Source organism: Helianthus annuus, chromosome 8, assembly GCF_002127325.2.
Source record: "Helianthus annuus cultivar XRQ/B chromosome 8, HanXRQr2.0-SUNRISE, whole genome shotgun sequence".
NCBI lineage: Eukaryota > Viridiplantae > Streptophyta > Magnoliopsida > Asterales > Asteraceae > Helianthus > Helianthus annuus.
The window spans coordinates 56,731,726-56,758,922 of NC_035440.2; the positions used below are offsets into that span (position 1 = coordinate 56,731,726).

At 38.8% G+C, this 27,197-nt stretch overlaps 1 protein-coding gene across 2 annotated transcripts; it reads right to left on the minus strand.

Annotated features, from left to right (window-relative positions):
• Positions 1-17,066: 17,066 nt before the first annotated feature.
• Positions 17,067-21,472, minus strand: LOC110872912 (casein kinase 1-like protein HD16). 2 transcript variants are annotated; one of them, XM_035976286.1, is made up of 9 exons: positions 21,251-21,472; positions 20,038-20,515; positions 19,760-19,885; positions 19,597-19,670; positions 19,411-19,480; positions 18,199-18,245; positions 17,984-18,097; positions 17,663-17,909; positions 17,067-17,575 (listed from the first exon to the last, which is right to left on the minus strand). In XM_035976286.1, the coding sequence occupies exons 2-6, from the start codon at positions 20,443-20,445 to the stop codon at positions 18,243-18,245; spliced, it is 681 nt and encodes a 226-aa protein (XP_035832179.1). In that variant the 5' UTR covers positions 20,446-20,515; positions 21,251-21,472; the 3' UTR covers positions 17,067-17,575; positions 17,663-17,909; positions 17,984-18,097; positions 18,199-18,242. The 2 variants fall into 2 exon arrangements, with proteins under 2 accessions (XP_035832179.1, XP_035832178.1); XM_035976285.1 differs by having other exon boundaries at positions 21,167-21,472.
• Between the last annotated feature and the right edge of the window lie 5,725 nt (positions 21,473-27,197).

Consider the following 27,197-nt stretch of genomic DNA (forward strand, 5'->3'; position numbering starts at 1 on the left):
TTGCCTTGAGCCGCGTAAGGCTTCAGCTTTAACGTTTTCGGGTTTCAGTGCTTCTAACTGAGCAGCTCGTATCTGTGCAGGAAGACTGGACTGAATAGTAAGCTGTAGCGCTCGCACGCGCTTAGGTAGAGTGTCTTTCCGACTGAGGGCATCAGCCACAACATTGGCCTTGCCTGGATGATACTTGATGGCGCATTCATAGTCGTTTAGAAGTTCAACCCATCTCCGTTGACGCATATTCAAATCCTTTTGCTTAAGAATATGCTCGAGACTCCTGTGATCGGTGTAAATCGTGCACCTGGTACCGTACAGGTAGTGTCGCCATATCTTAAGCGCGAAAACAACAGCTCCCAGCTCTAAATCGTGCGTCGTATAATTCCGTTCATGAACCTTGAGTTGCCGAGAGGCGTATGCAATAACTTTATCCCGCTGCATCAATACGCAACCAAGCCCCTGTATCGATGCGTCACAATAAACCACGAAGTCATCCGTGCCCTCTGGCAATGAGAGAATAGGTGCGCTGCAAAGCCTATCCTTTAAGTACTGAAAAGCGGTCTCTTGCGTATTACCCCATCTGTAAACGACACCTTTCTGTGTTAGCATAGTAAGTGGTTGCGCGATCTTTGAGAAGTCTTTAATAAATCGCCTGTAGTAACCCGCCAAACCCAAGAATTGGCGTATTTCTGTCGGTGTACGTGGTGCTGGCCAGTTTCTGATCGAATCAACCTTGGATGGATCGACATGAATCCCATCCTTGTTTACCACATGGCCTAAGAAGTGGACTTCACGAAGCCAGAAGTCGCATTTTGAAAACTTTGCGTACAGTTGCTCCTTTCGAAGAAGTTCCAAGATAAGACGTAAGTGCTGCTCGTGCTCCTCCTGACTCTTGGAGTAAATCAAAATGTCGTCGATGAAGACGATAACAAACTTATCAAGATACGGTTTGCACACCCTGTTCATAAGATCCATGAAGACTGCAGGCGCGTTCGTAAGCCCGAATGGCATGACAAGAAACTCGTAATGACCGTAGCGAGTTCTGAAAGCGGTTTTGGAGACGTCCTCATCCCGGACTCTCAGCTGATGATATCCTGACCTTAAATCAATCTTGGAATAGTAACACGACCCTTGCAACTGGTCGAATAGGTCATCTATGCGCGGAAGAGGATAACGGTTCTTCACCGTCACCTTATTGAGTTCGCGGTAGTCGATGCACATCCTGAACGTACCGTCTTTCTTCTTCACAAATAACACTGGAGCTCCCCAAGGCGAAGAGCTTGGACGAATAAAGCCCTTTTCCAAGAGCTCTTGTAGCTGCTTCGACAGTTCTTCCAGTTCGGTTGGAGCTAAACGATACGGTGCGCGGGCTATAGGTGCTGCTCCAGGAGCTAACTCAATCTGAAACTCGACTTGACGATGAGGCGGTAAACCGGGTAAGTCTTCAGGAAACACTTGAGGAAAATCACGCACAACTGGTATATCCTCCAGCTTCTTTTCCTTTGCTGATGCGTCAGTGACAAGTGCCAGAATGGCAGTATGTCCCTTTCGTAAACATTTCTGCGCCTTTAAGAATGAGATGATGCCAACCACAGCACCACTCTTGTCACCTTGTACTTCGAGAGGTTCTTGACTGGAGCGAGGAATACGAATAACTTTTTCTTTGCATAAGATCTCCGCGTGATGTTGGGATAACCAATCCATACCGATGACGACGTCGAAACTACCCAAAACTATGGGTATGAGATCAATCGAGAAAGTCTGACCCGCTAGAACAATACTACAACCCTTGACTACATGCGCGGCCTCTACACTCTTACCATTTGCTAGTTCTACGACGTGTTTGGTGTCTAGGGGTGTTGGTGTACGTTTTAATAATTTACTCATTTTCAATGACATATAGCTTGTATTAGCACCCGAATCAAATAAGACAGTAACATAAATATCGTCGAGAAGAAACTTACCCATAACCACATTGGGATCATTCACTGCATCTCCTCGACCCAACACAAAAGCACGACCACGAGCTTCATTGCCGTTGTTGTTGTTATTGTTCCCGTTGCCCTGATTGTTGTTGTTCTGGTTCCTGTTCAACTGAGGGCAATGCCTTTTGAAGTGACCCTCTGCACCGCACTGAAAACACCCTTTGTTACCCTGCTGCTGATTCTGCTGTGCCTGGGGTTGCTGCTGATTCTGGTTTGCAGGACGAGCGCTTCTACAATCTTTAGCCTCGTGACCCATCTTGAGGCATCTTTGACAACGAACCTTATTACACTGGCCACTGTGATGTTTGTTGCAGGTGTTACACTTTGGAAGGTTTCCTCGATACCCTCCCTGTCTGTGGCTGCCTGAGGAGTGCTGGCTTGGACTCTGGTAACTGTCTGTCTTTCGCTGTTGAGCTTGCGACTGCACTGAAGCTGATCCCTTGCTAGAATCCCCATCCCATTTTCTCTTACTTTCACTGGGAGTAGCAAGTGTAGTAGAAGCAGTAGCGGTAGCAGTAGCACTGATGCGCTTAGGCAGTTTATTCTGATCCACTGCCTGATCGGTGATGCGATGAGCGAGACGCTGGATTTCCTGGATGTTGTTGAGGTTAGCCGAGGTAACGTGGCTCTGTATTTCTGGTGCCAAACCTTTGAGATACAACTCAATACGCTTGTATGGAGGGTCCACCATAGTTGGACATAACACAGCCAACTCATTTGATCTCTTGGTGTAAGCTTCAATTTCCGAACCAACCATTTTCAAGTTATACAACTCGTCCTCCAACTTGTGAATGTCTTCTCTAGTGCAGTATTCCCTCTTGATCAGTTCTTTGAAATCATTCCAGGGTGTGGCGTTAGCAGCTGCCAACCCTAAGATCTGCACTTGTGCGTTCCACCAAGTGAGCGCAATCCCTTCAAGTGTGCCAGTGGCGAACTTCACCCTGCGAGCCTCAGGGCATTCACACATTTCGAAAACCGACTCGAGCTTTTCAAACCAGTGGAGGAGTCCAACTGCTCCCTCCGTGCCACTGAACGAACTAGGACGACATTCCATGAAATTCTTGAAGGTGCACCCAGGTTGTGGCTGAGCGGGTTGACCTATTGTGTACGAATAGGACAAAGTTAAGTACGAGAATTAATGTAGGATCTAAAGATCCTAGTGTCTATACTGCAGGGTACACTACCTGCTTGTGCAGCTGCAACTGCCGCAGCAACGAGAGCCTCTAGCTGGGCTTGAGTCATGGTAATTCGTGCGGCCATTGATCTTCACATCAAAGGCAACATAAGTGAGAAAGGTTCGCGAATAGTGCGATGACAGAAGAGTGTAAGCACATAAGTATTCTCATGCAATGTCAAGTTGTGAGCAAGGTAATGTAAGCATACTACGAGCAAAGTTCTATGCAAATTCTAGCATGTAGGCAATAAACATAAACCTTATTACCTAAGAAGTTGAGTCTTGCACGTGGAGCGAAGCGTCGTTGTGGATCGTGAGAGCACTGTTCTGGTTATAGTCTGGTTTTAATAAAAATGTTTTCCCCATATTAAAACCAAGTTCTCTATAACCAATGGCTCTGATACCAATCTGTCACACCCCCAAAATCCACCTGCGGAGTATCACCGCTTGGGAGCGTGACTGACCAGGATCAAGCCACCAATCATATAGAACAATATATATATAATAAAAGAAATTGCCATTAAACCAAACCAAATCCATATGAAAGGTGTTTCCAAAACATAAGTAAGTTATCATTGTTTAGCGGAAGCGTATAATCAAAACCCAACGTAATTAAGTACGAAATGTCAATAGTGTTTAATAGGATAATCACGATCCAAGCCCACAACGACCCGCTCCTCCATGTGCAAGCTCCATATACCTAACGACCTGCAAGGCATGCAGCAGAGGATCAACAACTAGTTGAGCGAGTTCACAGAAAGTACATGCGTAATAGTAAGTTCGTTTGTAACAGGTGGCTCTACTGGGCCGTTTGTATGTTCTATTGGTGGTGGTGTTCCACGTTATTGGTGGTGGTGTTCCACGTTATTGGTGGTGGTGTTCCACGTTGTATAACCACTAGACTACTCGTAACTATAGGTATCCTTCACAACCGAGGATAGTGATCAGTATAAGTATCCTTCACATCCGAGGATAGTGATCAGTATAAGTATCCTTCACATCCGAGGATAGTAATGTGGTAGTCTAGTCATAGTGTCAATAGTGTATCTAATCAACCTTTCAATCCCATTCCCAACACCCCGGGAATCCCATGCCTTGGTAAGAGTGTGAACTCACCTTGGTTTGCTCGGTATGCTATGTTATGCACTCACAAGTAATTAATCAAGTCCTATTGTATGCACGTATAACAAATCAGTTCACGTTCGAAATGATACGCATGTTATCTAACGTCGTATGGTGTTTGACAGCCAATATCGTGTATCAATCATGTATCACGTAACAGTTAACCCATTCATGCAATTCACGTAATTCATGTGAACATATACAGGATCACGCATCACACAAAAACCCAGACAAGTATGGGGGGGGTCTCCCCTGTTCAAAAACTCAGATAGCACATGAAATCATACAATAACTCAGACTGTCATGATACACACACAAGCTCGGACCCTTGATACATTCAATAAACTCGGGCCCAATGACATCATATTAAACTCGGGCCCAATATAGTAACAAACTCGGTCCATAATTGATCAAAATTAAACTCGGACAAACATTAAACTCGGCCCATTCAAAATTAAACTCGGACATCATCAATTTACTTATACTCGGACCAAGGTGGTCCAATTATGTTCGGACCATGGTGATCCAAATTAAGTTCGGACCATGGTGATCCAAATTAAGTTCGGACCATTCTTTAAACTATTATCTTCGGACCACAATCAACAATTATATTCGGACCATATGTTAAAGATTAAACTCGGACCATAGACAAGCTATTAAACTCGGTCTAACTAGTTAACAATAAACTCGGACCATTCACATGAATTAAGGTCGGACCAAATGACATTATAATAAACTCGGGTGGCTTCAATACTAAACTCGGTCCAACTAAAGTCATTATACTCGGACTTAACGTTAAACTCAGACAACATCAAGCACATTAATAAACTCAGGCAAACACATTTCAATTTCCCATTAACAATCATAGCAGTTACGTATATCATACGAATAACCCTAATTCCAATCATATGACGGCAGATAAACAAGATTGTTCAATCGATTGTTAAACCACAACAATTATCACCATGATACCTATCAAGCATGCATCTAATCACCACTGCAATCTCAACTATCTAGGATTAAATCACAGAATATTATATGAGAAGCTAGGGTTTTCCATGAACACAAAAGTCAAGAAATCAATAAACAATCAATCATGAACAATGATTAAACAATTACCTTGAATGATTCTAGAGGAGTAGAGTGATCAAACTCGTGATGATTATCTTGGTGATGATGATGGTGATGATTGCTAGAGCCAAAGAAGTGAGAGTACGTGCTTTGGTTTTGGTGAAAGTGATTAGTGAAAAGGGGATTAGGGTTAAGTATAATCAAGTTTACTAATGGCTCTCTACACCCCTAACTAATATAATTTACAATAGTACACCATCTCATAACTATTTCATAATTCCACCACCAAGTTTACACATTTGACAAGTTTCACAAATACAATCAAACAATCAAAACATAAATAACTTCATGGCAATCAATACATGATCGTGCAATAAATACAGAATAGAAATCTTGGAAATTCGAGTTGTCACACAACAACACTTCAAAAGCATGGGAATTCACAAAGTAATCAAACCCTAACATGAAATACCCCTTCAACCGCACATCTTCCGCAAAATATACAACCAAGTACAATATTTCAAACGAAACCCTAAATGAGATTGAAGCAAAGTTAATGGACAAGAAAATAACAATACATGCCCAAGGCTGAAGTGTGAGTTAGAGCGATGAGGAGTCGAACAACGATGATGGTTTCCTGGTAGTGCAGTGGTGGTTCGCTGGTTACAACCGTGACATCGGTTGAGCAGTGGTGGTGGGATATGAGATTATATAAATTATGAACTTTAAACTGCATAAATGATATCTGTGTAGGAATCAAATCATCAACCTATCTTTCAAAATGACTACACATTTGGTTTTTTTTATCCTCAGAACTTACATTTGCATGTATAATTCAAAAAATAAGGTGAAAAGTTAAAAAGGCCGAAACTTTGTTAGTCAAATTAGTTCATAGAAGGGTAAAGTATCAGATTATCAGATGTGGTTTCCAGAATATTCTAAGAATTGGTTCAGCAGAAAATAAGATAAAGACATTAATTTTAACCGCGGGTATTAACGAGAAGGATGATTAAGAAGATAAAAACCACATACTATTATTCAAACAATCATCATAGACATCAGACTTGTAAGGAAAACAAATACCATTACTCAAATAATCATTTTCATCAAAACAGTTAGTCAATTGTTTTGAACAAAACAGTTAATCAATTATGCACAAGATCAAGAATCACAGTGTAAAGCCATTACTGACCCGAACCGAAACAATCTGCCGTTGCGGTCTTTGACTAGCTCTGACTGGGTTTAACCGCACCCGAACTTGCTAAACCGAAGCCCGAATCTGACCCGAGACTCTCGATATCTGATCCAAGACTACCGAGCAGGAATCTGAGAAAGATAATCTGCTGAACCCTGATTCTGACAGAACCGGGACAGCACCACCACTCTCGTTGTCGTCGCCGGCCGGCCTAGAGCCGCCGGCTACGGACGTCGCCGTAGATTACCACCATCACCACAGCTTCCATCATCATTCTCGATCATCATCTTCATCAACGGTAAGTCACCATCATCATCAATCTTGAAGATAAAAGAAAACAGGGGGGTTTACCGGAAACTTGTCGGAAGCCGAAGAACACCGCCGCCGTCGCGTCTCTTTCTCTATCTCTCTTTCTGCCGTCTTCCTCTCTAGACTCTCTACAGTGTCTCTTTTCTAAAGTTATCGAGGAGTGTGGTGTGGGTTACCGAGACAAAGAAGGAAGGGGAGGGGTTTAGGGGTGTGGGTGCGGCTCACCGGAGAAGAAGGGCGCCGGATTGGTCGCCGGAGAATGGGGGCTAGGGTTTTTATGGAGAAAAATGAAGGAGAAAGGAGTTTGAGATGCTTTTATACCTGCGTTTAGTTAAACGGTCCATACCACGAATACTAACCCGTTTAATCGTCGCACGTCTCGATCACTTGCTAAAATTTGCTCGCTAAACCATAATTAAATAAACCAGATACGCTGGTTATATAAATTTCACTAAACGGGTATTCGGTTCATATATATTTGTTAAATCAAATACGTTTGGTTCATATATACCACCGCTCCCCCCTCCCCGCTTACACTCCCCGAGGGGTCGGTGGCGGTGTTTCCGCTCGGGGACTAAGCTCACCGATCCCCTCCCCGCTAAGTGCCCCGGACACCCTTAATTAACCATAATCAAGTGTACTGTATGAATGAATGATTGAGATAACGGAGTTTTTGTTAACGGTGTTAGCCTGAAATTGTCGGGTGTCACATGTGATCTCCTATTACCCATTGTGATCCGTTAAGTACCAATATGGTCCATTAAGACATTTATGATCTACCATTGTCCTTTATTATCCATTAAGGCCCAACATGGTCCATTAAGACATGTGTAATCTACTGTTCTCCATTATGACCCATTAAGAGCCAATATGGTCCATTAAAACAAGTATGATCTACTATTGTGCACTATGATCCATTTAGGCCCAACATTGTCCATTAAGACATGTATGATCTAATATTGTCCATTGTGATCCATTAAGGCTCAATATGGTCCATTAAAACATGTATGATCTACTGTTATCCATCGTGCTCCATTAAGGCCTAATATGTTCCATTAAAACATGTATGATCAACTATTGTCCACTTTGATCCATTAAGGGACATATGGTCCATTAAGACATATACGATCCACTATTTAGCCGTTGTGAATTATTTAGGCCCAATATGGTCCCTTAACACATAAATGATCTACTACTGTTTATCGTGATCCATTAAGGCCCAATATTATCCATTAAGACTTGTACGATCTACTATTTCGCCGTTGTGAATTATTTAGGCCAAATACGATCCATTAACACATATATGATCTAATACTGTTTATCGTGATCCATTAAGGCACAATATTGTCCATTAAGACTTGTACGATCTACTATTGTGCATTGTGGTCGATTAACACATATATGATCCATTATTTGTCTTTGTGAACCATTTAGGCCCAATACGGTCCATTAAGACATGTATGATCCACTATTGGTCCTTGTGATCCACTAAGGCTCAATATGGTTCATTAAGACATGTATGATCCACTATTGGCCATTGTGATCCATTTAGGCCCAACAAGGTCCATTAAGACATGTTTGACTACTATTCTCCATTATGATCCATTAAGGCCCAATATGGTCTATTAACACACATATATGGCCCACTATGGGCCATTGTGATCCATTAAGGCCCAATATGGTCTATTAATACATATATGATTAGGGATGAGCTCGGTATTGATACGAAAATACTGCTACCGAAAATCGTCAACTATGGGTACAGGTACCGGTACTAAAAATGTTTGGTACGATACTCTACGTTACCGGTATTTGAACATTAAACTCGGTATAATATTGGTATCGTACCGAAAACGCCAAAAAGTGGGTACCGAAAATAATTCGATACGGGAAATTTGGCACTAGTACTAATTTTGCATACATTAAAAACGTATATAAACGTAACTAATATGCATACTCTTACATATTATTTAGAAGAAAACACATATGGTTAGAATATATAACATTAATAATAGTATAAATTTTTAAATACGTAGTAGGATTTTTTTTTGTTTTGTTTTATAACTAATATAATTTTTCAAATGAGAATATTAATTAAGATGGGAGGTTTGATTGAAATATTTTGGTGGGAATTTTAGAATGAAATATTTTTTGGGGGAAGTTATTTTGGGGGTAAGTTTAACTTTTAGGATAAATATTTTGGTGGGAAGTTTTAGATGAAATATATTTATGGAAAGTTTTAGAATTAAATATTTTGAGGGAAAATTTAAATTCTAGGATAAATATTTTGGTGGGAAGTTTTAGAATGAAATAATTTTGGGAAATTTTTTAATATGTTGTAAGTTTAACATTTAATCACACATTTTTTCATAACATTTGATAATATTTCGTCACACGAAAATAAACAAAGTGACAATGATGTCATGAATGTTATGTAAAGGCCCATGATTTTTTTTAAAAATTTAAGTGTAGATATTGTATAACCTTTGGTCACAGAAAATAATATACATAACCATATGTATTAAATTTTAGCCATATTAGTAAATATCAAGTGTCCTAATATGGTGTATTATAATAACACCATAATGATTAAACGTCCTATAAAGGTTAAAGTTATAAGACCCTAGTGTCAAGTGTCCTATTAAGTTATGTTATAGTAGAACTCTAGCGAATAAGCGTCCTATAAAACTGATGTTTTATGACTCAAATATCAGGTGTCCTATTACAATGTATTATAATAACACCACAATGATTAAGAGTCCTATAAAGGTTAAATTTATAAGACCCAAGTGTCAAGTGTCTTTTTAAGTTATATTATAATAAAACTCTAGCGAATAAGCGTATTATAAAACTAATGTTTTATGACTCAAATATCAAGTGTCCTATTAAGATGTATTATAATAACACCACAATGATTAAGCGTCCTATAAAGTTTAAAGTTATAAAACCCAGGTGTCAAGTGTCCTATTAAGTTAAGTTCTAATATGACTTCGACTAGAAAGGGTCCTATAATACTGAACATTTATGACTTAACTACAACATGTCATATTAAGTTATGTTATAATAGGACCCCAGATGATCAAGTGTTCTAATACAATACCAAATAATGGGACACTAATAATTAAATGTCTTATAAAGTACTATATTAGGATCTACGTTTTAAATGTCCTATTAAATTATATGATAATAGGACCCAAAAAATCATCCATCCTATTAAATAGTTTTTTAGGACACCGATTTAGTAGAGTATATTATAAAAGAACCCCAAAAGTTCATTAGTTCTATTAAATAGTTTCTTAGGACCCTCTTTAACAAGCGTCCCACAGAAAAGGTCCTAAAAAGCCATTTTTGTTGTAGTGGCCCTAATAACTAATTTATCTTATGTAACGTTTTTAACAAATCATGACGAATAGGATTGTAAATAAACAAAAATAAAACTTAATAAAGAATCTTGGAAATCCCGACACTCTATGACAAGCCCAAAACTTTCTCTTCTACCCATTCCATCTCGGAATGTAAAGCCACATTATAAAGAGTTTTGCTTGAGGACAAGCAAAGATTCAAGTGTGGGGGTATTTGATGTGCACAAAATACAACATATAAATTACATCAATTGTGGCATAAAACTAACCCTTTTTAGTACTAATGTTGGAAAAAGTGTGTTTTTGTCTTTGTGACAACCCTCACCAAAACAGGTATCCGTACAAATTAATTAATATTTAATTAATATTTAATTAATGCTTAACTACTGCGCTTGCTTACAATTGTGGTTAAACTGCTTCGTGATTTCTGATACATACATACATATTCATGCATCATACTTTATTGCTGTCACTCCATTTATTACACACAAAACTATAGTGACAAACTTGATGCACAAAGGCACAGTTAGCACAGTGAACGGATAACCCAGTAAACATGCTGATATAGCCAGCACTAGACAGACACTGTCTTTAAGGCCAATATGAGCCGCGAATAGATTAATACACTAGTAGGGAGAGTAGGGAGGTGAGGATTGTAGAACTGCGTCACTAGGTGATAGTTATAGTGACCGGATATGCCTAAAACATGTGATAATTACAAAATTCTGCACTCTATTACAAAATTCAGCATTTAACTTAACTAGTATAGAGCAAAAACATGGGGAAATAATACTAGACACTTTCCAAAGTGTCGGGAATTGATTGTGTTACTAAAAACACTATAAAAAGCACTTTAAAGCTTTACTTGACACTTTAACGGATCAATATCCAACCGAACAACCGGACTTTACCCGAAACATAAAAATATTGTCAATGACATTGTTTACACTTTTCTGAGCTAGTTAGGGTCCCCAAACACCCTAACACCCGTTATATTACATAACACACTAATAACCAATTTAAATCCCTAACTAAACTAACTAATCCTTAACCATCCAATTGAAATCCAACTATAACCCCCCCCCCATCATCCGATCGGTCCCCAAGGGTGGGGACACACCCTCATTTGTTTGATTATTTTATTAGTTTTGCCTAATATCATGAGAACACATTACCTAGTGGTTATTAGAGGATGATGGTCTATAAATATGCTTAATGGACAAGAACATTTCATTTACAAAACACTTAACAAAAATTGCTCTCTCTCTCTCCCTCTTGCCTTGTGTTCGGCCGAGAACACATACACACCCACCATCACCTTCAAGTTTCAATCTAGCTATTCCACATACATCCCAAGGTGCAAGGTGACATACGAGGAGACCCGGTGCTTTCGGAATCTCAAGAACCTCTCTACATTGCTTTTATCCACCTTGTTTACGCTTTGATTCTTCCCTAGCCACGAGCTAGTAGTAAGTGCTTCTAAACACTCTCGTGTTCATGTTTAAAGTGGTTAATAAGAGATTTAACGGTTAAAACTCAAGAACATACAAGATCAAAACTAAAAGTCTTGAAAGAGTGATGAACTAGTTGGATAAAGAGAAATAAATGGTGTAAATCTTGTAAATCTTGACTAGTTGTGATTATTTTATGTTGTTAGTGGCTAGTAGTGGAACGGATCGTCATCTAACCATGCTAGATCACGTTCATGGAACATGAACTAGCAATATGTTAAGTGTGAAAGTTGCAAGATGATGAACCCTTCCACACATGAACATGAACTTATGTAAAAGAGATTTTTCTTGTAAAATAGAGTTCTAAACTAGTAGATCTAAAGATCTACAAGTGGTTTTTCGGAAGAACCAAGTGAAAGATACAAGACTTGTTTTAAACCCGGATCTTACATAAACTACAAGCTTTTTTCGTGAAAAAGCAAGTGTGTGAACACTTGTGTAACAAAAGATTTAACAAAGAAATATTTTCGTAAATATTGACTTGAAGTTGTGAGATTACATATTCTTTAAAAGTAAAGTTTTCAAGAAACTAATTTTATTTTTAAAGATGGAAAGATCTACTAAATATGTTGGAAAATTACTACATATTTTTACACAACTTACAAGTTCATGAGTTTGCGATTTATACTTATTTTTGACTAGTTTGATGTTTGAATATTCAATATTGATGGTTGGAAAATTGTTTGATTGAATTTTTAAAAGAAAATGATACGCTAATAAGCGTGGCCACCTCCAGTTACAGAGGAAACTTTGGCGAAATTTTTCCAGAAAATAACACTTAGAAATATTTTTGTGACAAGTTGTTAAAAATATATTTTTAACTTGTTTTTCCAAATAAAATTTGCCATGATTTTATTACAAAATTACCAAGTGTCGGAGGTGGATTTTCGTGAATAAAACTTGTTAAATATATATTTAGAATATATATTTCATAGCAAAACGCTTGTGTGATTTTATGATTATTTTGTGAACTATATATATATATATATATATATTATTTTTAGGGTAAAAATAATATAACTGGAAATATCATGAAAATACGACTCCAAAATAATACCAACGCCTTCACAAATAAATATTTAAGTTACACCGGTATTATTACTACCACACGAACCTTAAAATGTAACTTATGTGTTTTCGGGAAATACTCTTAGATGTGTATTTTGATAAAAGTATTATTTTGGAAATTGTATGGAATAAAACATAATATTTTTTGGGAAAAATATATATATTTTGGAAATTATATGAAGTAAAATATAATATTTTTGGGAAAAATATGTATATTTTGGAGATAGAATATTTTAGACAAATGAATTAAAATATATTTTATTAAGTGAGACTTAATAATATATTTTTGAAGTTATAGAAACGCACATGTATTAAAACCCCCATCCTTGGGAAGAAATATAATTAATAAATAATTAAGAAGTGTAAATACGAAATAGTTGCCTAACTATTTCCCAAAGACGTTAAACCTTAACCCAAGGCACGGCCGTCCGTCTAATAGAAGTTAGTACGTGCAGGTCGTCACGCAGCAGGTTGATTGGGATTTACTATTTCGAGACGCACTTCAGTGAGTTCATGTCCCCTTTTCTCTTAACTGTTTTCAGTTTTTATACTTCGGGGGTGAAATACATGTTACTATGATTACGAATACTTTTTACATGGTATGGTTAGCGTAAGGAGGGTTACTACTTAGATCATGTGAGTGGGTAGGCGGAAACTGGAGGCCATTAATCCTCATTGTAGGACCGAGGGTCATTAGCGGTAGATCTATCTGGGTGTAGCGAGCCCAACTTCAGGCCCAACAGAACGGACCTCGGGGTAACTTTGAGCCCGATGCAAAAATCTGCTAGGTTTGAGTCTTCCTACTGCACTTCACACATATCATTGGCCTTGCAAACCAATGGTGATCTCTTTATTTCCTTATTTGCTACATACCAAGGATATTTTTATACTTACAAATGTGTTACAAAGGTTTTACATACTCACTTTCACATGAACTCGCTCAACATTTTTGTTGATTTTCAAACTTACATGTATTTCAGGGAATTAGGGATCTGGCGTGGTATGCTATGCCTTCATGCTGCGTAAGAGGAGTGATGTCATCCAAGTTTAGGGGTTGTGACTTTTACCTGGACGAGTCACAAGTCTTAAATGATGTTTATTTTATGTTTATGGTTGTGTCTTATGAACAATGTTTTTATTTTGTTGGGTTGTAACTCGTTGCATGTGTCAACTTTAAACAATGTTATCATATTTTACTTTTAAAACTTGAATCAATGGATTAACATCATGGTTTTATTTTCATATAGCTTTGTTGTGGTTAAGCTATGGTATTAAGAAGTCACACCAAATAAACCCACGCTTCCGCAAAGCCAGGATGTGACAGCTTGGTATCAGAGCTTTGATCATAGCGAACTAGGATTCCTTCTCGAGTCTAGACTATGATCACCAGGGCTCTCACGAAAACATTTTTTTTTACATTGCATACATTACGTCCAGATCCTGGATACAAAACATTTTTACAAACAAAAGTTTGAGCACTTTTTTTCTTAAAATTTATGGTACAGTCGGGGAGACTGAGGGAGTTCAGCCCTAAAGGCTGGGAGGTTCAGTCGGGGAGACTGAGGGAGTCAGCCCTAAAGGCTGGGAGGTTGGTCGGGGAGACCAGGGATTCAGTCAGGGAGACTGAGGGGCCAATCTTTAAGATTGGCGAGGTTTTGGTCGGGGAGACCAGGGAATTAGTCTGAGAGACTAGGAGGTTCAATTTGAGAGGCTGGGAGGGTAGTCTGAGAGACTAGGAGGTTCAGTCTGAGAGGCTGGGAGGTTAGTCTAGTGGGACTAGGAGGACTATTTGATTGCTTATTGGTGACTAACATGTTTATTTGATTATATGATTGATTGTTTGTGCATATGTGTGTTTGTGTTACAGACATCATGCCTTCATCAGGTACTAGAGAGTCGGACACTACAGATCCCATGGCTATAGTATCAGACGACATAGTTTCATCGAAGCACGAGGTTTACACTTCCGATACTACCAGCACAGACGATGACGACTTCCAGCCCTTTGCGCTGCCTGATGTCGTAGCCGAACCTGCTGATGGCCATCTCGCTGGGGATTTACCACTCGCGGTGATCCCTGCTCCTGTGCCCCTTGCAGCTTATCCCGTTGTTGATATGCCCCTCGATGTTGTCTCTGACGATGATATCGATCGATCTATTTGAGGAGGACCCACTTGAGGGAGAGGCCCATATTGCTGCTGATGATATCTTACTCCTTGCTGATGCTCCTGCAGAGGAGGCTCCTGTTCATTCACCTGTTCCAGACTCATTTGAGCCTGTGGCATCCGCATCTTTGCATACACAGGGAGCGCAGCACCACTCACACGACGCCAACTCGGACATGGCGTCATCAGCTGCACCGGTTCCCGCCCATAGCTTTGAGTTTGATCATGATGTTGATGATGATTCAGATCCTGTTTTTCCACCTGGTTTTGATCCAGACCATGATATCGAGTTTGTACACTTAGACCAGCCCTTGGAGGATCCTGTAGCCCTTGTCGATCCCTTGTTTGCTGATCCAGCTGACTTTGAGATGGAGTTTGTTAATCCGGAGCCTGTTGTGGCCCCTGAGCCAGTTGTTGCTCCTGACCCCGCAGCATGACCCTGTTCATGCCGATGCACCTGCTGTTGCTCCTTTTGTTGATGATATACCTGTTGACGATCATCCTGTTGTTGCTCCACCGTTGGTAGATGATCATGTTGTTTATGCTCATGTTGATGCTCCACTTTTGTTAGGGGATCTTGTTGTTGCACCTCTTCCTGATCCAGTGCCGGTGATGTTCGACCGCGCACCTTTTGCGACCCATATTGATCCACATTACGCTCACACCCACAATGGGTGGATAGATGACGACGATGATTACCCGCCTTTCGTGATACCAGTTACACCACCTGTAGCACCTGTTTTAGCCCCTGTTTCGGCTTCCATTGATGTTCCTTTACTTCCCACACACACTCCAGATGCTCGCCGCACAGACTTACCTATCACGTTTCTTCAGGACATACCTCCACCACGTCTTGGAAAGGGTTCATCTCGTCAGCCTTTTGGTCATACACCTTTCATGTCAGGAGGAGAGCAATTTGTGCCCCAGATTTCTCATCCTACTGTTGTTCCCACTGTTGCACCATTTACTGTACCATCCTTCGCTCCATCTAGTGAGCCGTTCCTCTGGACTACGCCCCCCATTATGCCACCATCTGATTCGTATCACCCATATCACGTGGGGTATTCTACGGACACTACGCCAAAATAGGGATACAGTCACACAAAAAAAGTGTGACTATATGTCTTTCGCCTCACATATTTTTTTCAGGTCAAGTGTGGCCAAAGCTCGAGTCATCGTAGGTATGATACGGCTACACATACTTTTTAGTGGCCGTAGAGCTTAAAAGTGTGGCTAAAAGGTACCAACATTATTTGTTAAAATCTAGCATTTCCTCTATTAAGTGTGGCTAAAGGATAGCAACGGCCACATGTATTTACTTTAAGTGTGACTGTTGCTGCTATATAGTCACATAAATTACCAAAAATATTTGTTTTAGCCACATTAATTAAAAAAAAGTGTGGCAAAAAGTGTTGTAATTAAGCATTTTTCCCATTAAGTGTGGCTAAAGGGTAGCAACGGCCACATGAATTATTGTAAGTGTGGTTGTTTTTGTTATACAGACACATGAACTTACTGTAAGTGTGGTTGTTTCTGTTATACAGACACACAAACCAAAAACAAAGTGACTATGGTGTGGCTAATGATTATTTATAGCCACACGAAATATTGTATTTTTAAGTATGGTTATTATCTAACCTTTGGTAACACATATTTCTTTTTCTTATGGCAATTTCTATCATTCTATCACACAAATAAGAAACAAGGTGGCTATGGTGTGGCTATTCTCTAACCTTTGGTCACACATATTTGTTCACCCTGTGACTTTTGCTATAATGTCATCACACAAAAAAGAACAATGTCACAAAAGTGTGGCTAATGGTTATGTATAGCCACATGAAATTTTATAATTTTAAGTGTACCTATTATCTAACATTTGGTCACACATGATTTGTTTTTCCGTGACAATTGTTATACTTCCGCCACATAAAAAAACAAACTGACGAAAGTGTGGCTAACAATTATGTGTTGCCACATGAAAATTTATAATTTAAGTGTGGCTATTGTCTAACATTTGATCACACATATTTATTATGGTTTTATGCGGCCATTTTCATATAATTAACCATTTTATTTTCAAAATTTTATAAAACTAAAACAAAAGTAACCATGAGAAAACCTAAAAACCAAATTATATTAACAATAATAAACCAAAATCCATACATAAGTTTTCAATTTAAATACATATGAAAGACATAAACTTCTCAAAACCTAACTACAAAAGTTGCAAAGGGAATGCCTCTACACATAAACTAAGAACTAATTCTTGGTTATTGTCTTCAAATCCATATACTCACTGCTTGTACACTTAAAAGTGCTGCAAATATATATCTAGTTGTTTTGCCTTTGTGGAATGCTCCATGATTTGGATGCAAAATCAACGACTAGCCACCAGATGCAAATTGTGAACAATTCAATCAATGACCAGCCACCCGGTATCAGTGAGATCCGAGCATTCTGAACTGCTCCATCCCAATAAAAGCATGTCCGAATACATGCTTGCTATTGCAAATATCATATGGAAAAACGTGTACGAATAACTCACATGTTTTGCTTCCACTTCTTTCTTGCCTTTGCCCGATTCTAGTTCCTCCGATTCTAGAAATGGTAATCGCTCGCCTGTTGTGAAAGGTGAACTAAGATTTTAGTTTCATGAATCCAATTTGGAAAAATATGTAATTTATATGATCAATGTACAAGTTTAACCTGTTCTCGAATAAGATGGAGGGGTGTTGAAGAACCAGAACGTAGAGCAAAATATAAACCTAATACAACACTTGTAAGCATGCCAAGAATTAGTGTATATGTGGTGACAGCTTTGGAATTGTGTAAACCAGATCTAGAAGGCCTAACACCACTCCACAACATTGATGGGCGAAGCCGTGTGCTTTCTCATGTCCCATTAGCTGGGAGTCGAGGGTTGTTGTGGCACATATATATTTTGCAGGTGCATCTGATTAACAATAATACAACCAAGCAGTTAATCAGATTACGCGGGTCACACATTTTATTAACAAAACAACTTACGCGGATCATATTAGCCCTCTAAGACTATGCCTCGTTTGGGTGCTTCTTTTTACAAAGCTCATCCCAGAATTGTACAACTAGTAGAAGAGTCCTGGTGTGCATTTGGGCCAGCTCCTGAATATTAAAATAACATAGAATGTTAAGATATCCTCCTCATGTTGTAACATACTTTCCAGAACTAGACATTTGGTCAAGTAGAGGAAAGGAAAACTTGCCTGGAGAAACTTCATACTAGAACTGTACATTTGGTCAAGGGAAGTCACTGAAACAAGTAATGAAAATCGTTACTTAAAACTACAAATGCAATTAGGTGTGGGCTCAAAAATTATCTCCAACACTCATCATGTAATGGTATTTAAAAAAACACACTTAAAATGTAAAAAAAAAATATAACAATTGTCAATTGAGTTCATTGGCAGTTATCAAAGCATGTGATGCATCACAGAATCAAATTGATCACACGCTATATCTCAATGATATATGCAAGCATATGGAAAAGTCTACGCAGAAACTTGCATAGTTGATTGTAGAAGCTACTTAGACTTGTGGCAGTTTGGTATCTGTTTAGCAACATCCAGATCACCATGTAAACAAAATGGTGATTTTAATATTTATTTTTATAAGATTAGATTAAAGGTGCAAATGAGCCGAGCTTAAACAAGCCCGAGCACAAGCCTAGAAACAAGCCCGTTTAGTAAACCAGCTTTGAGCTTCACTTATCGAGCTCTAGCCGAACCGAGCCTAAACGATCATATAATGTTTTATTAATATATTAAATATATACTTAAATTATAAATATCAATAGTTATATATAATATAAAGTAGTTAATAAAATAATAAACGAGTCAAGCCCGAGCCAAGACCGAGCTTGAAAAATTACCTACAAGCCGAGCACGAGCTCAAGCTCGAGCCTAGTTGAGCTCGGGCTGGGCTCGTCTCGGCTCGTTTACACCCCTATATTAGATTATGAGTAAAATATTAAATAAACTTGCTTTAGTAGTATACTAGTGGGAAACCCACGCGTTGCGGCGGAGTCAACAATACGTCATTTGGAAAAGAGCAAAACATGCAAACCTGGGTTGGGATGAGTTAGGTTCGCCAACACCCGAACACATTTATCCCTTTACACAACTTATCTTGTTGGGTTTCAAGCTTCAATTACACTCAAAACAAACTCACGAACAGGAAACTTATGTTACTGCTTGAATACCCACACTTTTATCATTGCGAAACCATACATATATACACACATTTAGCTACGTAAATGAAGGAAACCAACTATAACCACTACTCCTACAACTCAGTAAGTCTAACCATGACTCAAGACCCACTATTTGACCATATAAAACCATAAAAAATTATAAATACAAATTATTCAACTACAAACTGAGTGGTTGATGATGTCAAAGTCAAAAGCCAAAACTCACCAGAATGTAAAAATCTCCTTGCTGTCCCTTGTAGTGAACCCACGGAATCCAGTAACAACCATTCAACGAACTGTGGTAACGGAAATCTATAATTAGATCATAATGTTGAAACTTGAGGTTCATAACCTCATATACGAGATTACTATATTCCTCTAAATATGCTAAAATAAACAGATTATTAAATACCTGTAAACTTGCCATTCGTACGGAGGACCATAGTTGCAACCCTTACTACTACGATGCTCAAACTTTAATGCTACCTAAAAAATAGAATCTCAAGAGGATCCAAATTGTTGATGATATGAACGAGCAATGGATATGAAAAACTTCTATTATTGTTTTAACATACCTCAAATGCATCGGGCCCTGTTCTTTCGGTTCCGCTGCTTACCCTCCGACCAACATAAACTTGTCCTAAACCACCCTTACCCAACTTTCTATCGGTCTTATATATAGGAGAGTTACCTACGTGTACCTGCATTGATCCATCAGCACATGTTAATTTACAATAAATATGCTAAATGATTATCTGATTATTGTGGCTTCAAATCAAAAGAATCAGTTTTTAATGTTTGTACAAATTCTGCTTCTGATTATCCAAAAGTTGAAGAAAAAATGCGTATTTACCCTTTCAGGCACGGCAGGTGTGTTTCCATCTTCTTCAACTCCGATAACTTTATCACCACTTCCACCGTCCATTGCTATATCTTTATCTGCAACCGCGTCGATTCTATTAAACACAGGCTCACCAACTCCACGAGCTACAAGTTCAGGAACAACTTCACATAGTGGTTCCAGGTCCAAATCAATCAATCTAACACCTCTGCCTCTACCGCCAGCCACTGTTCTACCTACCGTTGCCGCCACGAGCCCTTTTCTTACACCTGCAGCATCACCTCGTCCCCTTCCACCACCCGTCTTCCTTCTGGTTCTCGTTGGTGCGGTGACGTTTTCCGTTTGGTCAATCGGATGAGTAGCAGGCTGGAGATTAACTAACCGTTTTGATCTCCTTGCTCCACTTCTTAGCTGTGGCATCGTCACCCATGCAACTTATATCAAACTCGTATCCCCAGACCCCAGTGGCCAGTTTAACGCCTAGATATATCTATAAAAATAAAACAAACCGACGTAAAAACAAGAAATGAACTAAAAGTTTGAAAGTCTGAAAGTTTGAACCTGACAATAACAGAAAACATTAATAACAACAAAAGCGAATACTAAAAACAACGGGCTCTAAGTTGCGGTAATTTCTGTCCGCTTCCACTGCCTAATAACTTTTTCGGCTTCTGCTGCAGTTCACGGGATAAAATACATTCCCACTTTTCAAGTGCGGTTTCTTTCGATTCTGTAAGCCATTGAAGTATGGGTTTACTGTAGTATGGGTTTACCGGATCGTCTTTGCGTCAACTTCTGTACCATGCCATTTTACTTTATATAGTATTATAGATTATACTTATACATGAAGTAAATAGTATTAACACCCAACATAAGGCAATTAATAGAACCTTTACATAGTAAAATAGCATGTTTGAGTTAATTCATCACAAAAAAGCATAATCTTGAATATTCTAATAATCTAGATGCACAAGATTTAAACACAAATCAATTAAATATCATATAAATTATGACCTTTTATCTAATTTAGCAGCATTAGGAGCTCTAAATATTTAACAGCCATCTTCTGACCGTAGTTTCTACAAACCCTCTAATACAACAATACAATAGAAATTCAAGTTAATGATCTAATTGTACTCACTGCAATCGTTGCAAAATCAGGTTAATTGGAGTAATTCTTGAAAACAACAGCAAATGAGCAACGTTCATGGGTTGTATGATTTACCGAAGAAGATCTCATTGACTCGGTCACGGACTCCTATTATTCTTCCTTTGTCGTATTTAGGGACTTCATTGTATAATCTGACAAAGGTGAGAGAGGCAACCGGGGGGAGGGGGAACGATGGTGGTCGAAGAGTTGGAAACCACTGGTCTGAAACTGGAAGCTAGGGTTTTGATATGTTTTGCTGTTGTTTTTTAGAAAATTTTTGGGGGAGTTCAAATTGGGAGCCAGATTGGGTTGGAGGGAAATTTTTAGGGGTGAAAATTTTAGGAGGAAAAGTATTTTTTATACTTTTAAAAGTAAATTGTCATTTTAGTCGTTGAGATTTGTCCAAATTTGTTATTTTAGTCTAAATAATTTTTTTTTCGTATGTGGGTCCCTGACTTTTCGCTTTTGTTGTCAATTTGATCACATACCCTAACTTCGTTCAAAAACCTCATTTTTAACCAGGGGTATTTTGGGAATTTTCAATTTAAATCTTTCCAGATGCCATTTTGATCCATTCTTTTATTACAGACATTTTACCCTTTTAAAATATATTTAATATATAAATATACACTTACAGCCCTTTCTCTCTCTCTTATATCTCACACACACTCTCTCTCTAAAACCACAACCATCGGTTACTCCTCCACCTCCAACAATGGCAGCCATCACCACCTTCCACTGCTACCACCTTCACCCTCCTCCACCAAATCCGTGAACCACACACCGCCATCACCCACTTCCGCCACCCACCTTCACATTCCTTCACCACCGGCACGCACTTCACTACCTCCACCCACATCCACCACCGACACCCACCTCCGCCACCCACACCCCCACAATGCCCGTCTTTAAGAAACCCACTAAACTATTTAATTAAAAAAAACCTTTAACCCCACTACCATACCCACCACCGTCACCACCCCCCCCCCTTCCGCCCTTAACCCCCAACCAACCTCCACTGTAGACCACCACTGATCACCTGCATCAGCTGTTACCACCATCTAGCAACCACATCTATTAAACCCAATTCAGATTTAGATGAATTGGTGAAATTGGGGCAAAAGACCACCACCACAACACCAGAGAAAGAACCATTGAACATATAAGAGGGGTTGTCGGTTTAAAAGACCTAGTTGTCGCCAGCCTTAGCGACTAGGGTTCCGATTGGAATATCCAGTGAGCTTTTGCAATTTAAGACAGATGATAGTTACAGTTTTGTAACCTTTTGAGGAATACGATGGTTAGGGGGATTAGGTTTTCCGGTGACGAAGAGGGTGGCTCGGGTTTCCGGGGAGAAGGTGATGCCTATGTTTCAGAGATGTTATAGGAGACAAAGATGGTCCATTAAGACATATAGATCTACCAATGTCGGTCATGATTCATTAAGGCCCAATATGGTCCATTAAGACATATATGATCTATTATTGTTCATTGTGATCTATTAATACACAAATTATCCCATTAAGACATATATGATCTACCTTGTCTATTGTAATTCATCAAGGCCTAAGATGATCCATTAAGACATGTATGATCTACTATCGTCCATCGTGATCCATTAAGGCCTAACATGGTTCATTAAGACATGTATAATTTACTATTGTCCATTGTGATCCATTAGGCCCAACATGGTCCATTAGGACATGTATGATCTAATATTGTTCATTGTGATCCACTAAGGTAATCCGTTAAGGCCCAACATAGTCCATTAAGACATGTATGATCTACTATTGTCCATTGTGACCCATTAAGGCCCATGATAGTCCATTAAGACATGTATGATCTACAATTGTCCACCGTAATCCGTTAAGGCCCAAGATAATCCATTAAGACATGTATGATCTACTAATATCCATTGTGATCCATCATGGCCCATACTATATGTTCCCGTGTAGGGTATCATCGGGTTCCGGCATAACTAAGTATTGGAACCGGGTATGGGTCTGGGAATTAATGCTTGGTTTAAAAAAAATATTTTTACACAAGTAAATTCATTTAGAAATTAAATTTGGTTTGTAATTTGTATAACTACTTAAAAAATTACAATAACATAGATTCACGTAAGTACAAATTATTTGCTTTCCCGTTTGACAGGTTCATCGTAACGCGCAGGTCTTATATCGATGTAGTTATTTTTTATATGCTTTACGTTTCTGTTTAATTTTTTCGCATTTAAACGCCGCAACTTCAAGGTTGGTGGTCGCTGGCAAAAGTGTGACATTGGTGTTTGCCTCCACCGCAACATGAGGGTGCTCAATACTAGTTTCATAATATCAAATGTAAAAGTTTTGTTACTTTAGTGTGTTCTAATTATATTTCCCAAATTTCTAAAAAACACAAAAAGACAAATAAAACTGCTGTGAAAGTAGATCCATGTAGACATTTTTACCCACTAATAAATTGATAAAAACATTGACTAAATAACAAATATTTGTCAATTGGGTTTTATAGTAGTTGGGGTAAGCCAAACGGTTGTTTTTTTAAAATTTAAATCCTACACCTATAGCCTAGCCAACCCAGCCAATGAGAGCCGGCCACGGAAGACCGCTAGGCCCGCCCAACGCCCGGGCTGAAACCCCCGCCCAAGGGGCCACGCTGAAACCCAAGCCCACCCGGGTTGGTGACTTGAGGATTTGTACCCAACCCACGCCCCATGCCCCATGCCCCATACCCCATACCCCATACCCCATAGTCATAACTTGGGTTCTCTTGTAAACCTTCTATCTTCCTTCAGCCACAACCACACTATATAACCATATATCCTTCTGAATACTTCATATCCTCTTAATCTCTTCATTAAAAACCTTATTTCCACCTTATAGCTTCCTTTTTGTCTCCAAGATAGTTTAGACTTTATGCCTCGACCATCTTGACCTACTATGCCACTAAGGCTTTTGGAATAAAGGCTTCCACCTGAAATGAAATAAAAGTTATAATTTGCAGCTCTATCAGACATACCCAAACCCCGGACCTCAGAAATAAAAGTTATAATTTGCACTTCCATCAAATGACCAAATACACAAGAATCATTTCACATCACAAACCTTGAAATTCCAAACATGAGTAACCAAAGTAACATGGCGCGACCATTTAAAAGAGAGACCCAACAATCTATACCGAACAATATCCTGAATCTGTTGGCAAAGGACCTGAGCATACTTTTGTTTACCTTTAAAAATTCTGTTATTCCGTTCCTGCCAAACAAAATAAACAGATGCAGCCACAACCAATGTTTGTATAACACGCCAAACAGAGTTATAAATTTTGATATGTTCAAAAAAGGGACTTAAACATGGCAGTTGAACAATCATACAGACTAGTGGTGTACACATGGCAATTCAGTTCCAAACCTCAACCGAACCGCAACCTATACATCTATGTTGTCAAAAGCGCAAAAAGCGCGCGCCTAGGCGCCCGGGCGCAGCGAGGCGCACCTATAGCGCATGGTGGTAGCCTAGGCGCAAAAATGGGATTTTTTTGAAAAAACGGTGCTGAGGCGCAAAAAGCGCGCGCCTAGGCGCAAAAAATGTTGTTGAGGCGCATGGAAAAAGGTAAAACAGCACAAATGACCATTAAAAACGAAACCGAGTGCGTGCAAAACTGCCTCACGCGTACAAAACTATTAGCTACATGATCTTAAATGGCATATATAATACTTTTTTCTAATTTATATGTGGAATCTTATTTATTATCAAAGCATAACATATTTTTTATATTTTTTTTCTCTATGTGCGCTTTTCTTAAAAAAGCCCACGCTTTTTTTGCGCCTTGCACCTAGGCTCCGGGCGAGACCGATGCGCCTCGCCTGCGCCTTGCGTCTTTGACAACATAGCTATACATGCAGTTTAAGATTTCTATAACTAGTCACTTTCAGTTAATCAGCAATCACAAACATATAGTTCTAAGTGCCAGTCAACTGATCAAGAAACATCATCAATGAACAACATGATATGTGTATATATATAGATTACAAAATTTGCAGCAGACTTAAACAAATAAAATCATATCAACTGTGGTCCAAATCGAGCCCTAATTTTCAAACTTCAAAGTAATTGTACCATTCACGTCCGAATAAAATATTACTGTAAGAAAATTAATACGAAAATCTTCAGTTTGCTAAAAGAACTGGGGTAACCAAGACTTACCTTTAGTCCAACGATGCTCCAGCTAGCACTCTAAGTTGCAGCAAAAATTGGGGTATTATACAACTACGTTATCAGAAAATTAAATTCTAAACAAAGAAGACAAAATCAGAAGATCAAAACATCACAAAAGAATACAGTATTCAAAGATTATAGTCGGATCTGCAATGGATTGTGTAAGGATCCCAGAAGAAATTCATAGTTACGAAGAAATAATCAAAGAAGGTACGATGGATAAAAGATTTAAAAAAAATACTTAACCAACTTGTTTCTTAGCAATACCGTTACTCACCAGGACCACATGAGGAGCAACAACGAATCCATTCTCAACATTTACATCGTCTTTAACCGCACTTACCTCCGTAACACTTATTGTTATACTCATAGCCCTGTGAACAACACCATTAGTCTCCAACACCAACGGATCAACAGTCGCCCCTTCATTCTTAAACTGCTCAACTTCACCATCAACATTAACACCACCTGCATCAGAAACTCACCACGACACTCCTGTTCACATACACATAGTCGGAATCGTCGTTGCCATTACAATTACCATTACCACCGATATTATAATCAACAGTAGCAACACCACCACTGCATTCACACCAGAACCACACTTGTCCATGGTCTCCACCTTACGAACCACCTCACTGCAAACAATTTCAGCACCAGCCGTCATCTAGAAACGATTGCGAATCCTGTAACAGATTCAGATTCGGATTCAGTATGATCCAGATGCGAAAATTAAATTGAACAAAAACCGAACTGGAATCTACCAAATCAAATCAAATTGGTGTACGACATTATAACAAAAAATAAACGCAATCTACCATATTCTAACTACCCCACCCATATATTTGTTGATACATGACAGAATCCTCAAAAATATGATATGAGGCAAGATGTATCAATAGACCTGCTATATAGACCGCACCCCATAAACAAATTATACAAAGGAATACAACATGAATTACTGACAATTCTACAAAATTTAAACAAAATGACGTAAACACAAACGCCTAATTACATACCTATACAATAACTGTGTACCTCAAAAGAGCAGCTGGTAATGCAATATCGTTCTCTCTATAGGATTTATCGTTGTAAGATCTACATAATCCATCGTATCCGTATTCAGATTCTTAGCAACTGAAATTATCCTGAATCAGTCTCAAAGAAATACAAAACTTCCACATCGTCTTCCTCTGTAAACCTAGGGTTTTTAATTTCAAAATTAGGACTATTATGTAGGGGATAGTTATTGGTTGCAAACGTAGGCACTGGAGCGGAAGGATGAGTAAGCTCAGTGAAAAGGATGGAGATTGATGGAGATTAGCAGGGAATTGAAATTTTTTTGGTGAATTTTGCGGGTAACTGAAGACTGGTCACACAAAGTAATGAAAGTGTGATCATAGAGTACTTATAGTCACGTTTACGATCATTCATAACTTTTAGCTACACGTAACAATTTATAGGTGGCTAAAAAGCACTGCTCTTCGTCACACAAATTCGTAAATAGCGATATATAATATCTTTTAGCCACATCATTAAAAATCAATTGCGACATTTAGTAACATTTGGCCACACTTTTCTACTATGATCAGTAATTGTCACATTTTTTATTGAAACTGTGACTAAAAGTCTAGCAAAGATGTGTTTTCGTCACATAAATTAAAAAAAATTATACAAATTCTGTGGCGTTAGGTCACATTTGGCCACACTTTCCGAGTTGTGGCTAGACTAGCTAGTAAATGTCACGTTTTTTTCGAAAAACGTGGCTAAAAGTTTTGACCAGCTATACGATGGCCACATTAATA

What these genes read in the sequence shown, in the direction of transcription:
- LOC110872912 (XM_035976286.1), bottom strand. Translation starts at nt 20,445, where the DNA reads ATGCCACAGCTAAGAAGTGGAGCAAGGAGATCAAAACGGTTAGTTAAT. An exon ending in CACCTGCCGTGCCTGAAAGG is followed by an intron (nt 19,886 to 20,037) that starts GTAAATACGCAT and finishes GGATCAATGCAG; the next exon opens with GTACACGTAGGTAACTCTCC. An exon ending in TACGAATGGCAAGTTTACAG is followed by an intron (nt 19,481 to 19,596) that starts GTATTTAATAAT and finishes CCGTTACCACAG; the next exon opens with TTCGTTGAATGGTTGTTACT.